The sequence below is a fragment of the Scyliorhinus torazame genome, chromosome 4 (genome assembly GCF_047496885.1).
Source record: "Scyliorhinus torazame isolate Kashiwa2021f chromosome 4, sScyTor2.1, whole genome shotgun sequence".
NCBI lineage: Eukaryota > Metazoa > Chordata > Chondrichthyes > Carcharhiniformes > Scyliorhinidae > Scyliorhinus > Scyliorhinus torazame.
The window spans coordinates 276,441,624-276,457,881 of NC_092710.1; the positions used below are offsets into that span (position 1 = coordinate 276,441,624).

At 47.3% G+C, this 16,258-nt stretch overlaps 1 protein-coding gene across 3 annotated transcripts in view; it reads left to right on the forward strand.

Moving 5' to 3' along the window:
- The window catches only part of lca5 (lebercilin LCA5), a 201,824-nt gene that overhangs the window by 93,793 nt on the left and 91,773 nt on the right, over nt 1–16,258 (forward strand). For all 3 annotated transcript variants that reach the window (XM_072499819.1, XM_072499817.1, XM_072499818.1), the window contains exons 4-5: nt 13,411–13,548; nt 15,589–15,685. In XM_072499819.1, the coding sequence (XP_072355920.1) occupies nt 13,411–13,548; nt 15,589–15,685 (235 nt within the window). The remainder of the gene's footprint in view (nt 1–13,410; nt 13,549–15,588; nt 15,686–16,258) is intronic.

Genomic DNA, 16,258 nt, shown 5'->3' on the forward strand with positions numbered 1-16,258 from the left:
AGTACATCCCTGGTCTTGTATTCTAGCCCTTTCGACATGAATGCTAACATTGCATTTGTCTTCCTAACTGCCGACTCAACCTGCACGTTAACTTAAGAGAATCGGGAACCAGGAACCCCAACACCCTTTGTGCTTCTGATTTTCTAAGCATCTCCCCATTTAAAAAATAGTCTATGCCTCCATTTCTCCTTCCAAAGTGCATAACTCACACTTTTCCACATTGTATTCCATCTGCCACTTCTTTGCCCACTCTCTAGCCTGTCCACGTCCTTCTGCAGCTCGCCTGCTTCCTCAATACTACCTGTCCCTCTACAGTCCTTTGTATCATCTGCAAACTTAGCAACCGTGCCTTCAGTTCCTCCTTCCAGATCATTAATTTATATTGCAAAAAGCTGTGGTCCCAGCACCAACCCCTGAGTAACACCACTAGTCACCGGCTGCCATCCTGAAAATGGCACCCACTCTTTGCCTTCTGCCAGTCAGCCAATCCTCTATCCATGCCATGCCTTAACACCATGGGCTCTTAACTTATTTAACAGTCTCCTATGCGGCAGCTTGTCCATGGCCTTCTGGAAATCTAAATAAATCACGTCCACTGGTTCTCCTTTGTCTAACTTCCTTGTTATGTCCTCAAAGAGCTCGAACAGATTTGTCAGACATGACCTCCCCTTGACGAAGTCATGCTGACTCAGTTCTATTTTTTTTTTTTTAAATCTTTTAAAAAAATATTTTATTGAAAATTTTTGGTCGACCAACACAGTACATTGTGCATCCTTTACACAATATTATAACAACACAAATAACAATGACCTATTTTATAAACAGAAAATGAATATATAATAAATAACAAAAATGAAAAATAACCCTAATTGGCAACTGCCTTATCACAAGTAACACTCTCCAAAAATATAATTTAACAGTCCAATATATAATTATCTGTAGCAACGACCTATACATATTATATAGTATATATTAACAACCCTGAGAGTCCTTCTGGTTCCCCCCCCCCCCCCCCCCCCCCCGATCCTGGGCTGCTGCTGCTGCCTTCTTTTTTCCCTTCCATCTATCTTTCTGCGAGGTATTCGACGAACGGTTGCCACCGCCTGGTGAACCCTTGAGCCGACCCCCTTAGAACGAACTTAATCCGCTCTAGCTTTATAAACCCTGCCATGTCATTTATCCAGGTCTCCACCCCCGGGGGCTTGGCTTCTTTCCACATTAGCAATATCCTGCGCCGGGCTACTAGGGACGCAAAGGCCAAAACATCGGCCTCTCTCGCCTCCTGCACTCCCGGCTCTTGTGCAACCCCAAATATAGCCAACCCCCAGCTTGGTTTGACCCGGACCCCCACTACTTTTGAAAGCACCTTTGTCACCCCCATCCAAAACCCCTGTAGTGCCAGGCATGACCAAAACATATGGGTATGATTCGCTGGGCTTCTCGAGCACCTCGCACACCTATCCTCCACCCCAAAAAATTTACTGAGCCGTGCTCCAGTCATATGCGCCCTGTGTAATAACTTAAACTGAATCAGGCATACGAGGACGACGAGTTTACCCTGCTTAGGGCATCTGCCCACAGCCCCTCCTCGATCTCCTCCCCCAGCTCTTCTTCTCATTTACCTTTTAGTTCATCTACCATCGTCTCCCCTTCGTCCCTCATTTCCCTATATATATCTGACACCTTACCATCCCCCACCCATGTCTTTGAGATCACTCTGTCCTGCACCTCTTGTGTCGGGGGCTGCGGGAATTCCATCACCTGTTGCCTCGCAAAAGCCCTCAGTTGCATATACCTGAATGCATTCCCTTGGGGCAACCCATATTTCTCGGTCAGCGCTCCCAGACTCGCGAACTTCCCATCCACAAACAGATCTTTCAGTTGCGTTATTCCTGCTCTTTGCCACATTCCATATCCCCCATCCATTCCCCCCGGGGCAAACCTATGGTTGTTTCTTATCGGGGACCCCCCCAAGGCTCCAGTCTTTCCCCTGTGCCGTCTCCACTGTCCCCAAATCTTCAGTGTAGACACCACCACCGGGCTTGTGGTGTAGTTCCTCGGTGAGAACGGCAATGGGGCTGTCACCATAGCCTGTAGGCTAGTCCCCCTACAGGACGCCCTCTCTAATCTCTTCCACGCCGCTCCCTCCTCCTCTCCCATCCACTTACTCACCATTGAAATATTAGCGGCCCAATAATACTCACTTAGGCTCGGTAGTGCCAGCCCCCCCCTATCCCTGCTACGCTGTAAGAATCCCTTCCTCACTCTCGGGGTCTTCCCGGCCCACACAAAACCCATGATGCTCTTTTCAATCCTTTTAAAAAAAAGCCTTCGTGATCCCCACCGGGAGGCACTGAAACACAAAGAGGAATCTCGGGAGGACCACCATCTTAACCGCCTGCACCCTCCCTGCCAGTGACAGGGATACCATATCCCATCTCTTGAAATCCTCCTCCATTTGTTCCACCAACCGCATTAAATTTAACCTATGCAATGTGCCCCAATTCTTGGCTATCTGGATCCCCAGATAACGAAAGTCCCTTGTTACCTTCCTCAACGGTAGGTCCTCTATTTCTCTACTCTGCTCCCCTGGATGCACCACAAACAACTCACTTTTCCCCATGTTCAATTTATACCCTGAAAAATCCCCAAACTCCCCAAGTATCCGCATTATTTCTGGCATCCCCTCCGCCGGGTCTGCCACATATAGTAACAAATCGTCCGCATACAAAGATACCCGGTGTTATTCTCCTCCTCTTAAGTACTCCCCTCCACTTCTTGGAACCCCTCAACGCTATCGCCAGGGGCTCAATCGCCAGTGCAAACAATAATGGGGACAGAGGGCATCCCTGCCTTGTCCCTCTATGGAGCCGAAAATATGCAGATCCCCGTCCATTCGTGACCACGCTCGCCATCGGGGCCTTATACAACAGCTGCACCCATCTAACATACCCCTCTCCAAAACCAAATCTCCTCAACACTTCCCACAAATAATCCCACTCCACTCTATCAAATGCTTTCTCGGCATCCATCGCCACTACTATCTCCGTTTCCCCCTCTGGTGGGGGCATCATCATTACCCCTAACAGCCTCCGTATATTCGTGTTCAGCTGTCTCCCCTTCACAAACCCAGTTTGGTCCTCGTGGACCACCCCCGGGACACATTCCTCTATTCTCATTGCCATTACCTTGGCCAGTATCTTGGCATCTACATTTAGGAAGGAAATAGGTCTATAGGACCCGCATTGTAGCGGGTCCTTTTCCTTCTTTAAGAGAAGCGATATCGTTGCTTCAGACATAGTCGGGGGCAGTTGTCCCCTTTCCTTTGCCTCATTAAAGGTCCTCGTCAATACCGGGGCGAGCAAGTCCACATATTTTCTATAGAATTCGACTGGGAATCCATCCGGTCCCGGGGCCTTTCCCGCCTGCATGCTCCTAATTCCTTTCACCACTTCTTCTACCTCGATCTGTGCTCCCAGTCCCACCCTTTCCTGCTCTTCCACCTTGGGAAATTCCAGCCGATCCAAAAAGCCCATCATTCTCTCCCTCCCATCCGGGGGTTGAGCTTCATATAATTTTTTATAAAATGTCTTGAACATTCCATTCACTCTCTCCGCACCCCGCTCCATCTCTCCTTCCTCATCCCTCACTCCCCCTATTTCCCTCGCTGCTCCCCTTTTCCTCAATTGGTGGGCCAGCAACCTGCTCGCCTTCTCCCCATATTCGTACTGTACACCCTGTGCCTTCCTCCATTGTGCCTCTGCATTGCCCGTAGTCAGCAAGTCAAATTCTACATGTAGCCTTTGCCTTTCCCTGTACAGTCCCTCCTCCGGTGCTTCAGCATATTGTCTGTCCACCCTCAAAAGTTCTTGCAGCAACCGCTCCCGTTCCTTACTCTCCTGCTTCCCTTTATGTGCCCTGATTGATATCAGCTCCCCTCTAACCACCGCCTTCAGCGCCTCCCAGACCACTCCCACCTGGACCTCCCCATTATCATTGAGTTCCAAGTACTTTTCAATGCACCCCCTCACCCTTAGACACCCCCCCTCATCTGCCATTAGTCCCATGTCCATTCTCCAGGGTGGGCGCCCTCCTGTTTCCTCCCCTATCTCCAAGTCTACCCAGTGTGGAGCGTGATCCGAAATGGCTATAGCCGTATACTCCGTTTCCCTCACCTTCGGGATCAACGCCCTTCCCAGCACAAAAAAGTCTATTCGCGAGTAGACTTTATGGACATAGGAGAAAAACGAGAACTCCTTACTCCTAGGTCTGCTAAATCTCCACGGGTCTACACCTCCCATCTGCTCCATAAAATCTTTAAGTACCTTTGCTGCTGCCGGCCTCATTCCAGTCCTGGACTTCGACCTATCCAGCCCTGGTTCCAACACCGTATTAAAATCTCCCCCCATTATCAGCTTTCCCATCTCTAGGTCCGGAATGCGTCCTAGCATCCGCCTCATAAAATTGGCATCATCCCAGTTCGGGGCATATACGTTTACCAAAACCACCGTCTCCCCCTGTAGTTTGCCACTCACCATCACGTATCTGCCCCCGTTATCCGCCACTATAGTCTTTGCCTCGAACATTACCCGCTTCCCCACTAATATAGCCACCCCCCTGTTTTTCGCATCTAGCCCCGAATGGAACACCTGCCCCACCCATCCTTTGCGTAGCCTAACCTGGTCTATCAGTTTCAGGTGCGTTTCCTGTAACATAACCACATCTGCCTTAAGTTTCTTAAGGTGTGCGAGTACCCGTGCCCTCTTTATCGGCCTGTTCAGCCCTCTCACGTTCCACGTGACCAGCCGGGTTGGGGGGCTTCCTGCCCCCCCCTTGTCGATTAGCCATCCCCTTTTTTCAGCTCCTCACCCGGTTCCCACGCAGCTGTATCTCCCCCAGGCGGTGCCCCCCCCGCCCATCCCCTCCCATACCAGCTCCCCCCTCTCCCCAGCAGCAGCAACCCAGTAATTCCCCCCTCCCACCCCCCCCCCGCTAGATCCCCCGCTAGTGTAATTACTCCCCCCATGTTGCTCCCAGAAGTCAGCAAACTCTGGCCGACCTCGGCTTCCCCCCCGTGACCTCGGCTCGCACCGTGCGACGCCCCCTCCTTCCTGCTTCTCCATTCCCGCCATGATTATCATAGCGCGGGAACCAAGCCCGCGCTTCTCCCTTGGCCCCGCCCCCAATGGCCAACGCCCCATCTCCTCCACCTCCTCTCCTCCCCCCATCACCACCTGTGGAAGAGAGAAAAGTTACCACATCGCAGGATTAGTACATAAAACTCCTCTTTCCCCCCTTTTTAACCCCCCTCTTCGCCCCCCACATTCGCCCCACCACTTTGTTCAAACGTTCTTTTTAATAACCCGCTCATTCCAGTTTTTCTTCCACAATAAAAGTCCACGCTTCATCCGTAGTCTCAAAGTAGTGGTGCCTCCCTCGATATGTGACCCACAGTCTTGCCGGTTGCAGCATTCCAAATTTTATCTTCTTTTTATGAAGCACCGCCTTGGCCCGATTAAAGCTCGCCCTCCTTCTCGCCACCTCCGCACTTGATAAACGCGGATCACCGCGTTCTCCCATTTACTGCTCCGAGTTTTCTTTGCCCATCTAAGGACCATTTCTCTATCCTTAAAACGGAGGAATCTCACCACTATGGCTCTGGGAATTTCTCCTGCTCTCGGTCCTCGCGCCATCACTCGGTATGCTCCCTCCACCTCCAACGGACCCGCCGGGGCCTCCGCTCCCATTAACGAGTGCAGCATCATGCTCACATATGCCCCGACGTCCGCCCCTTCTGCACCTTCAGGAAGACCAAGAATCCTCAGGTTGTTCCTCCTTGCATTGTTCTCCAGTGCCTCCAACCTTTCCACACATCATTTCTGATGTGCCTCATGCGTCTCCGTCTTCACCACCAGGCCCTGTATGTCGTCCTCATTCTCGGCTGCCTTTGCCTTCACGACCCGAAGCTCCCGCACCTGGGTCTTTTGTTCCTCCTTTAGCCCTTCGATCGCCTGTAGTATCGGGGCCAAAAGCTCTTTCTTCATTTCCTTTTTGAGCTCTTCCACACAGCATTTCAAGAACTCTTGTTGTTCAGGGCCCCATATTAAACTGCCACCTTCCGACGCCATCTTGGTTTTTGCTTGCCTTCCTTGCCGCTGTTCTAAAGGATCCACTGCAATCCGGCCACTTTCTCCTCCTTTTTCCATCCGTATCCAGGGGGGATTCCCTTCTGGTTTACCGCACAGTGTTTTTAGCCGTCAAAATTGCCGTTGGGGCTCCTATCAAGAGCCCAAAAGTCCGTTTCACCGGGAGCTGCCGAAACGTGCGACTCAGCTGGTCAGCGCCGCACCCGGAAGTCTCCCACATCCGGAAGTCTCACTCAGTTCTATTTTATCATGCACTTCCAAATACTCTGCGATCTTCTCTTTAAGAATGGACTCTAAAGACTTCTGGTGACGGCGGGCGGGAGGCAGCCACTCACTGGAGGGCTCCCGCTTGGGAATAGGAATTTCGGAGTTTTAACGCCCGGTCAGTAGGCAACGGAGACTGAAAAGGCTGTAAGAAAGCACAGGGAGGAGAAATGTCCACGTTTGGGAGAAAAACGGGCGTGAAAAAGGGGATTAACGGAAGTCCGCCGGGGAGTGAAAAAGTCAGCGCAGGAACTGAGGGGAAAGCGGAGGCTGGAGCACCGGGGAGGCCGCATCGCTCAGAGCAGAAGAAGTGACCAAGGTGATGGCTGTGGAACTTGAAAAACAGCTCACAAAGCACATGGGAGGTGATGAAGAAGATCGGGCGGTATTGAAAGTGCTGGTGGAGGAGGTGAGGGCAGCGGTATCAAGCGCAGTGGCGGAGGTGCAGGAGCAAGGTGAGACACTGAAGGAAGTGGGAGAAGCATTACCGCAGCACAGTGATCAACTCACCTCGATGGAGAAGGAGTTGCGGAAGGTGATAGAGACCAACAAGGGTCTGCGAGCCAAAATGGAAGACCTGGAAAACAGATACAGGCAACAGAACCGGCAAGATTGTGGGTCTGCCCAAAGGGGTGGAAGGTCCGAGGCCGACTGAGTATTTTGCCACAATGTTGGCGTAGCTATTGGGGGAGGGGGACGATCCCTCCCGATATGAACTGGATCGGGCTCATCGGTCGTGGAGGTCTATACCAAAGGCGAGTGAGCCGCCAAGAGTAGTAACTCTGTGTTTCTAGGTATAGTGTGAAGGAGAAAGTCCTGTGTTGGGCAAAGCAGAAGCGGGTGGTGCAGTGGGCTGGAGCTGGTATACGCATATACCAGGACTTTGCGGTGGAGCTGGCGAGGAGGCGGGCTGCCTTCAGCCGGGTGAAGAAGGCGCTGTACATCAGTAAGGTGCAGTGCGGCATGGTGTATCCAGCTAAGTTGAGGGTGACCTACAAATCCAGGGACTTTTATTTTGGGGCGGCGGAAATAGCGGAGGAGTTTGCGAAGGCAGAAGGACTGTGGCAGAATTGAGAAATGACCGTGTATCGATGTAGCCTCATGTAACTTTATTGCATGTTGGTGTATGTACTAAATGAGTCGACGCTGTATATTTGGACAAGGGACGAGATGGGACTTTCATTTGCAACGATGGTTCTTTGGGGCTTGGGTGTGTTTCCTGGGACCGGACAAGGGGAAGGAGACCTGGGTGGGGGCCTCCACGCTGGCCAGTTTAAGCCGGCCAGTGAACGGGAGTGAGGTGGGGGGAGGGGCTGCGGCCATCGGAGCCTGGTAGAACAGATTTTGGTGAGTCTAGCCGGGGTGAAAAGTTGGGTGAAGGAACCGAGGTTGGGGGAGGAGTTTATAAGAGGAAGTGGAAGGGGGTGGGGTGTCTACAATTCTTGGGTGTCATTCATGGTACTCTTTCGGGGATTGAATGACATTGAATATTAGGGGGAGGGAGGTTGCGGGGTGTGGACTGTATATGTCAATGGTGACCGTAGGCGATTCCTGATTCCTTTTTCCTTTTTTTGTCCACCTTGGGAGGGTTTGTTTTATTTGATGCTTATATTGTCAGGTGGGTCGTTGTTTGGGGGGTGTTTGGAGGATAGGATCGTTGTTGTTGATAAGGGGATTGACATTGTATTCGTTACCATTTACTGTTTGTTGGTGGGGTGTAAATTCTGAAGAAAATGTGAAAATGGAGAATAAAACTATTTATTTAAAAAAAAAGAATGGACTCTAAAATCTTACCAATGATCGAAGTCAGGCTGACCGACCTATAATTTCCCGTCTTCTGCTTCCCTCCCTTCTTAAACAGCGCTGTTACGTTAGCCACTTTCCAGTCCTTTGGGACCCTCCATGCCTTCAGTGATTCCTGAAAGGTTACCACCAATGCCTCCACAATTTCCTCAGCTATCTCTTAGAACCCTGTGGTGTAGTCCATCCGATCCAGGTGATTTATCCACCTTCAGACCTTTCAGTTTCCCCAGAACCTTCTCCTTAGTGATGGTCACTGCACTCAGCTCTGTCCCCTGATTCTCATGAAGCTCTGGCATCCTACTGGTCTCTTCCACCGTGAAGACTGATGCAAAGTAACTATTCAGTTTGTCTGCCATTTCTTTGTTTCCTATTATTACTTCTTCAGCCACATTTTCCAGTGGTCCAATGTCTATTTTTGCTTCCCTCTTACCTTTTATATATTGAAAAAAACTTGCTATTACTAGCTAGCTTGCACGCTCGCTTTTAAAGGCTTCCCAATCCTCTGGCTTCCCACTAATCCTCACCACTCGGTATGCTTTTTCTTTAGCTTTTATGCTGTCCTTGACTCCCCTCATCAGCCATGAATGCCACGTCCTCCCCTTAGCATATTTCCTCCTCCTTGGGATGAATTTCTGTTGTGTCTCCCAAATAACCCCCAAAAACCCCTGCCATTGCTACTGTTCCACTATCTTCTTTTTTAGGCTCCCATTCAGGTTCCCACCTCCCACCATACTAGTTTAAATCCTCCCGAGTGACTCGCAAACCTCCCAGCCAGGATATTGGAATCCCTCCAGTTTAGATGCAACCCGTCCTTCTTGTACAGGTCCCAGCTGCCCCGGAAGAGATCCCAATGGTCCAGAAATATGAAATCCTTCCTCCAACACCACCAGTTTACCCACATGTTTAGCTCACTGTCCTCCTATTTCTAGCCTCACTGACACGTGGCACAGGGAGTAATCCTAATATTACAACCCTCGAGGTCCTGCTTTTTAGCTTACTGCCTAACTCCCTGAACTCCTTCTGCAGGACCTCATCACTTACTTTTCCTGCCTATGACGTTAGTACCCATGAGTACTACGACCTCTAGCTGTTCACCCTCCCCCTTCAGGATCTCCTGCGTTCGTTCAGAGACATCCTGGACCTTGGCACCAGGGAGGCAACACACCATCCTGGCATCTCTTTCACTTCCACAGAAGTGCCTATCTGTGCCCCTTATTATAGAGTCCCCTATAATTATTGCTCTCCTGCACTTTGCCCTACCCTGCTGAGCAACAGAGTGAGTTGTGGTGCCACTGTTCTGGCTGCTGTTGTTTTCCCCTGTTAGGCTATCCCTCTCAACAGTATCTAAAACGGTATACCTGTTAGAGCAGAGGTTTGCTTGTGCTGTTCGGGAGGGTTTATTTGGGCAGCACGGTAGCATACGTGGCTAGTACTGTGGCTTCACAGCGCCAGGGTCCCAGGTTCGATTCCCTGCTGGGTCACTGTCTGTGTGGAGTCTCCCCGTGTCTGCGTGGATTTCCTCCGGGTGCTCTGGTTTCCTCCCACAGTCCAAAGACGTGCAAGTTAGGTGGATTGCCCATGCTAAATTGCCCTTGGTGTCTAAAATAAAGGTTAGGAGGGGTTATTGGATTATGGGGATAAGGTGGATGTGAGGGCTTAAGTGGGTCGGTGCAGACTCGATGGGCTGAATGGCCTCCTTCTGAATTGTATGTTCTATGTATCTATGTATTTGAGGACAAATCCTTCTCTGACATGTGGGAGGGTTTTAAAAGCCATTTGATTGAAGTGCAGGACAGTCATGTCCCCGCAAAAATGAAGGATAGAAATGGCAGGATTCGGGAACCATGGATGACCAGGGAAATCGTAAGCTTAGTAAAAAGGAAGCATACAATTGGCCTAGGCATCTAAAAACTGACAAAGCCCTTGAGAAGTGGAATTAGGAGGGTTCAAAGGGGCCATGAAATGTCTTTAGCAAACATAGTCAAGGAGAATCCCAAGGCTTTTTATGCATATATTAGGACCAGGAGGGTAGCAAGAGAAAGAGTATGCCCACTCAAAGACAATGGAGGGAAGTTATGCATGGAACCACAGGAAGTGGGTGAAATCCTTAATGAGTGCTTTAAGTCTCTGTACATAAATGCTGTTATGTTTCCAATGTCTTCCAGCTCCGGCAAAAGGTCATCAACCTGAAACATCAATTCTTTTGATTCCACTTATTCTACCCGACCCTCTCCCTTCCATGACTCTCTCACACTGCTACATATCCCTCCGCTCCCTTGCATCTTCAATCCCCTTGTTGCAGTTCCACTCCCTGTCGCGGCCTAACCCCATCCTCTCTCTCACCAATCAGCCCCACCCCACTCTTCTTGATCTCTTGCTGCCCCCCTCTCTCTCCTTCTCTTTACCCCCTCCTTCTTCCTCATTCACATATTTGTCCATATTCCAAGCAAGCTGTCAAGGTGATTAGTAAGATCAATCATTTTTACATTGACATGACCCTGATGAGGAAGTTATGGGGGCAACTGCAGCCAGTGGTGTAAAAAATTAGATATTATAGTCTACTTTCATCAAACATGTACCAGCATGTAATTTGAAGCAATATTCACACATATTAACAAAAATTATATTTTGGTTGAATTAAGCTGTCTTTAAAATTTCCTCAGTTATCTCCTCGGAAATGTGCCCAATATCCTCAGCAGGCTGAGTGTGGATAAATATTTGTCCTGAGGAATTGTCCAAATGTAGCAGAAGTTATTTATTTTGTGCATCCTAACATATTCATTGTTTTCCGATTTATAATAGAAATGTCAGGCCCGATACATGCAAGGTGGTAATGTTTATAAATGTATCCTAGTCTAATCATGGCGTTTGTGTGTGGGGGTAAGAACCCGAGAATCCCAAAACAGACACTGCAAAGAAGGAAAATCAAAGGGGACTTGGCCTTACCAAACCTACAATACTACCACTGGGCAGCAACGGCAAAAAGAGTGAGAGGATGGGTACGAGAACCCGACACAGATTGGGTACAAATGGAGGAGGCATCCTGTAAAGGAACGACCCTCCGGGCCCTGGCTACAGCAGCACTCCCATCCCCCTTAACAGGATACACAAAAAGCCCAGTGGTAGCAGCCATGCTGAGAACATGGACCCAGCTCAGACACCATTTCGGGATAAATAAAATGGCCCCCATCTGCGGCAATCACAGATTCCCCCCAGCCATGCTAGATACCACCTTCAAAAGATGGAGGTGGGACAGGGGCACATTGACGGTCGGGGACTTCTACGTAGGGCACAGACTGGCGACATTAGATGAACTGACGAGGTAGTGGAGGCTAGCAAAAGGACAGGAAATGAGACACCTCCAAATAAAACACTTCCTCCGCAAAGAGGCAGTGGGGTACCCTGGGGCCCCAGAAAGCACACTACTAGAGGACTTGCTAGGCACAAGCAACGAGAAGGGGGGGCTATGTGGGAAAATATACGGACAGCTACTGGACAGAGCTCCACTGGACGAGATCAGACAAAAATGGGAGGACGAACTGGGGACAGAGGTAGGATGGGGATTCTGGAGCGAAGCACTGAGCAGGGTGAACTTCACCTCTGCCTATGCAAGGCTGAGCCTAATGCAGCTCAAAGTGGTGCACAGAGCGCACCTGACCAGAGCCCGAATTAGCAGGTTCTTCCCGGAGGTGGAGGACAAATGTGAGCGGTGCTAGAGGGGCCCGGCCAACCACACCCACATGTTTTGGGCTTGCCCCAAGCTTGCTGGGTTCTGGACAGCCTTCTCCGAGGCAATGTCCAAGGTTGTGGGGGTGAGGGTGAAGCCATGCCCAATAGTGGCAGTCTTCGGGGTATCGGAGCAGCCAGGGGTACACATGGGGAAGGGGGCCAACGCCCTTGTTTTCGCTTCCCTAATCACACGCCGGAGAATCCTGCTCGGCTGGCGATCGGCAGCACCACCCACAGCTGCAGACTGGCTCGCTGACCTTTCGGAATTTCTCCACCTTGAGAAGATTAAGTACGCCACCCGAGGGCAGCACGGTGGCGCAGTGGTAGCACTGCAGTCTCACAGTGCCGAGGTCCCAGGTTCGATCCCAGCTCTGGGTCACTGTCCGTGTGGAGTTTGCACATTCTCCCCATGTTTGCGTGGGTTTCCCCCCCACAACCCAAAGATGTGCAGGGTAGGTGGATTGGCCACGCTAAATTGCCCCTTAATTGGAAAAAATGAATTGGGTACTCTAAATTTTTAAAGAAAAATAAAATAAAATATGCCACCCGAGGGTCAGAGGAAGGCTTCCTGGATACTTGGGGGCAGTTTGTTGGTCTGTTCCAAAACGTGTTTGAGGCCAACAATGAGGAGTAACCTAATAAGAATTTTTTTTTAAAACAACAAGATAGATGAGGTACTAAAAGACTGCGCAACCCCCGGGGGGGTGGAGGCGGAAGGAAGGCGGGGAAGCCACGAGAGATGATTCCACTCTGTCCGGAAAATAAAAGAAAAGCACAGCCGGGGAGGGGGGAGGGAACGGGGAAGGGGGAGGAACCATAGACCGATCCAGAGGGCAATGAAATGCACGAAGGGTCAGCTGAACGAAGGACAAACTAAACCTCTGCATGATAAAGGAAATTAGCGCGGGTAAGAAAAATGTGATATATATACACATCCGTTTATAAATATGAGAAATGCCAATAAAAAAGACTTTAAAAAATAAATAAATAAATGTATCCTGAGGATCCCATTTTAGCATTCTAAAAATTAACTGTTCATAAAACAGCAATCTTCGGCTGCCCGTTAAATCTGGAGTCGGACCTATTTCCCAGATTGCCAAAGGAAATTATTTTTCCAACAGAAGCTCTGAGCACTCATAATTCTGGGCTGATGGTTGTTCAAAACCAATTTATTCAATATTGGGTAGTTGCATAATTAGCTGACAGTGTGGGTGAGATCTTTTTCTATGGATCACAGGAAGGCCTTAAGTCCAGCACAAATTCTCAAAATTTTTTGTGTGCTCGTAGCATCAACCGTGATAAATTTGTGGAATGATGATTGTAATTAAAATTATGAGTTCTCCAAATGAAACTCTAACCTTGAGTGCAACCAGGCAGATTAAAAACAATTTATATTGAAGGATAAGGTAAAGTTGAAGACAATATGAAACATCAAGTTAATTTTCTTAAATTTATCTCTTAAATTAAGGAGCTGGAGAGAAACATGGAGCTGAGCAACAATAGCTTCCTTCGGCAAGTGACATCTGAGCGGAAGAAGACACATGTGGCTCAGGAAAATGTTCAAAATCTCCAGGAGACAATCCAGCATCTTAATCAGAAACTAAAGGTACTTTGCAGTATAGCAGTTTTGTTGAATGGAAGAAATGTCTTCTGACCAGTTAGCAGTCATATATAAATAGGCATTATTTAACTAATAAGTGAAAGTTGTTGTATTGTGGTATTGTTAATATGCTGGAAAACCTTGTTTTGTTTTCAGTAAAGTTATTAGCTCCCATTCAGAATAAATTTAATGTTTTTTAAATATATTGTTATGGGCCAGGGTTTAGAGAACCCCAAAGTGTAGCATGGGGTTCACCTGACCCACAACTGTTAATAGATTGTGGTATGGGGAGCACACGGCCCATTCTACAGGTGAGGTACAGCAGAAATGGAAAAGCATTTTTTAAAGCAAAACAATGTTTATTCTATGAACTCAAGTTAACTTTTTTAAAACATACAGTGAACATCTTAACAACCATTAATTCAAATACAACCCCCAAAGAATACAACACTAAGTAATCCATTAAGCTTTCCTTTTAACATCCATTCGACTTAAAACACCATTTACCAGAAGCACATCAGATTAAAGTCACTACTGTTATTAGTTTTAAATCACCAGGATCGATTTACAGTCTTTAGATTACAGAGAGAGATTCATACACCTTCTGGCTGTGACTGCAGCTATCCAGCTCTGAAAATGAAACTAAAACACACCCTGCAGCCTGCTCAAAAACAAAAGCAAAAAGCTGACAGACAGCCCAGCTCCACCCGCTCTCTGACATCACTGCAGTAGTAAACATCCATTTCTTAAAGGTACTCTCACTACAGATATGTATATACATACCCATTTATAAACACCCATTTCTTAAAGGTATTCTCACATGACAATATAGCCAAATTAAGTTTACTCTAATGAAATTTTTGCACTGAAAATGCAACCATGCTTCAAATAAATTTTCATGAACAATATAGGAATATTTGGACACAAATTGTGATTATAATTAATTTACCAACGTGATTTTGTATCTGCGAATTGCCGTTTTCATTTTAAACTATTTATTATTTTTGGTCAAGATATACTCTAAGCCTTTGTAAATATTACTGTGATCTCATGCCAGGTGAAAGCTGTAAATGAGTGTGGAATTTTTTTAAAAGTCCATTGTCATATATATACTTAAAACTCCCTGTATTTAAAATTAGTTTCAATTGAATGGATAAGACATGAAGGGAGTATTGTTTTTTTTGAGAACTTCTATTTCCTGTATAAAGCTTCCTTTGTGATTTCACTGTGCTTTAGTAATCTTCATTTTAGACATTGTATTACATACATTACTTTGTAAAACTAACTGCAGAAGAAAATATATGGAAAAAACAATACGCAGAATGCTAACTGTAGCCTGGATTGATCTTATCACTTAGAATCATAGGATCCCTGCAGTACAGAGGAAGGCCATTCAGTCCATTGAGTCTGCACCAACCCTGTGAAAGAACACCCTACCTAGTACCCCCCCCCCCCCCCCCATCACAGTAACCTCACCTAATCTTTTGGACACTAAGGGGTAATTTAGCATGACAATCCGCCTAACCTGTACATCTTTAGACTGTGGGAGGAAACCGCAGCACCCAGAGGAAACTCACGCAGACACGGGAAAACGTACAAACTCCGTGCAGACAGTGACCCTAGGCTGGATTTGAACCGCAGTGCTAACCCATATGCCACTGTGATTTAGAACATAGAACATTACAGTGCAGTACAGGCCCTTCGGCCCTCGATGTTTCGCCGACCTGTGAAACCACTCTAAAGCCCATCTGCACTATTCCCTTATTGTCCATATGTCTATCCAATGACCATTTGAAATGACCATTTACCTTTAACATTAAAGCTGAGCTCCCCAGTACTCAATTAGTAAATTCACTGCCCTGAGTGAAACTTAGCTGTATATCCCAAGAAAACTAGGTCTGCTTGCAAACTATTCTAAATGAGCTGATCTTAGCCTAGGTGCCTGTAGTAATGTGATAGTCGGGCTAGTGAAAAGTATATGTAGGCTGGCATTTAGCTGTTTCTTCTAAAATGTGAAAAGTTATTTTTTTTCATATTTATTCAAAGGGGAAGGAAAAGGAGCTAGATATAAAGAATATTTATGCCAACCGCCTAATCAAAGCTTCACCAAAGAAAGATGCTGAAAGCATTCCTAAGAAAAAAGGTATTTTTGTTCCTTGTTGCTAAAACTGCTTTCGGCCCTCTCAAGACCAAAATCGAATTGAATGTGAAAGTTATGTGCATTTTGTAAAAGGTGATCTTTCATATAGAGTCTTAAGCAGTGTTAATGTTGTTTTGTTCATTTAGACACAAGCAACAAATAAAAAAGCACTGTTTTTGTAAGTTATCCATTTTGATAAATGAGTAAATTTCTATAATCCTAAAATCAGAGCACTGGACCTTTTTAAAAAAACATTCATGTATTGTGTTGTAACTTTAATCATTAGAATTGGGACTAAATACTGCTGTGTAAAGGTTAACTTCAATAACAAACTGACCGTTTCAAAAAATCTGACAAATGGCCCTGTTTACAGGCCTTTTGACCAAGGCCACTGCTTTAAGCTGACTGAAAGAGCCAAGTTTTTTTTGGTTACATTAATTAAGAACGGTAAATCAGGATTTGTTGAGGGAAGGTTGTATCTGACTAACTTGATTGAATTATTTTGAGGAGTTAACAAGGAGGATGGAGATGGGTGCCACTTTTGATGTCGCCTCCATGGATTTTAGCAAGACCTTT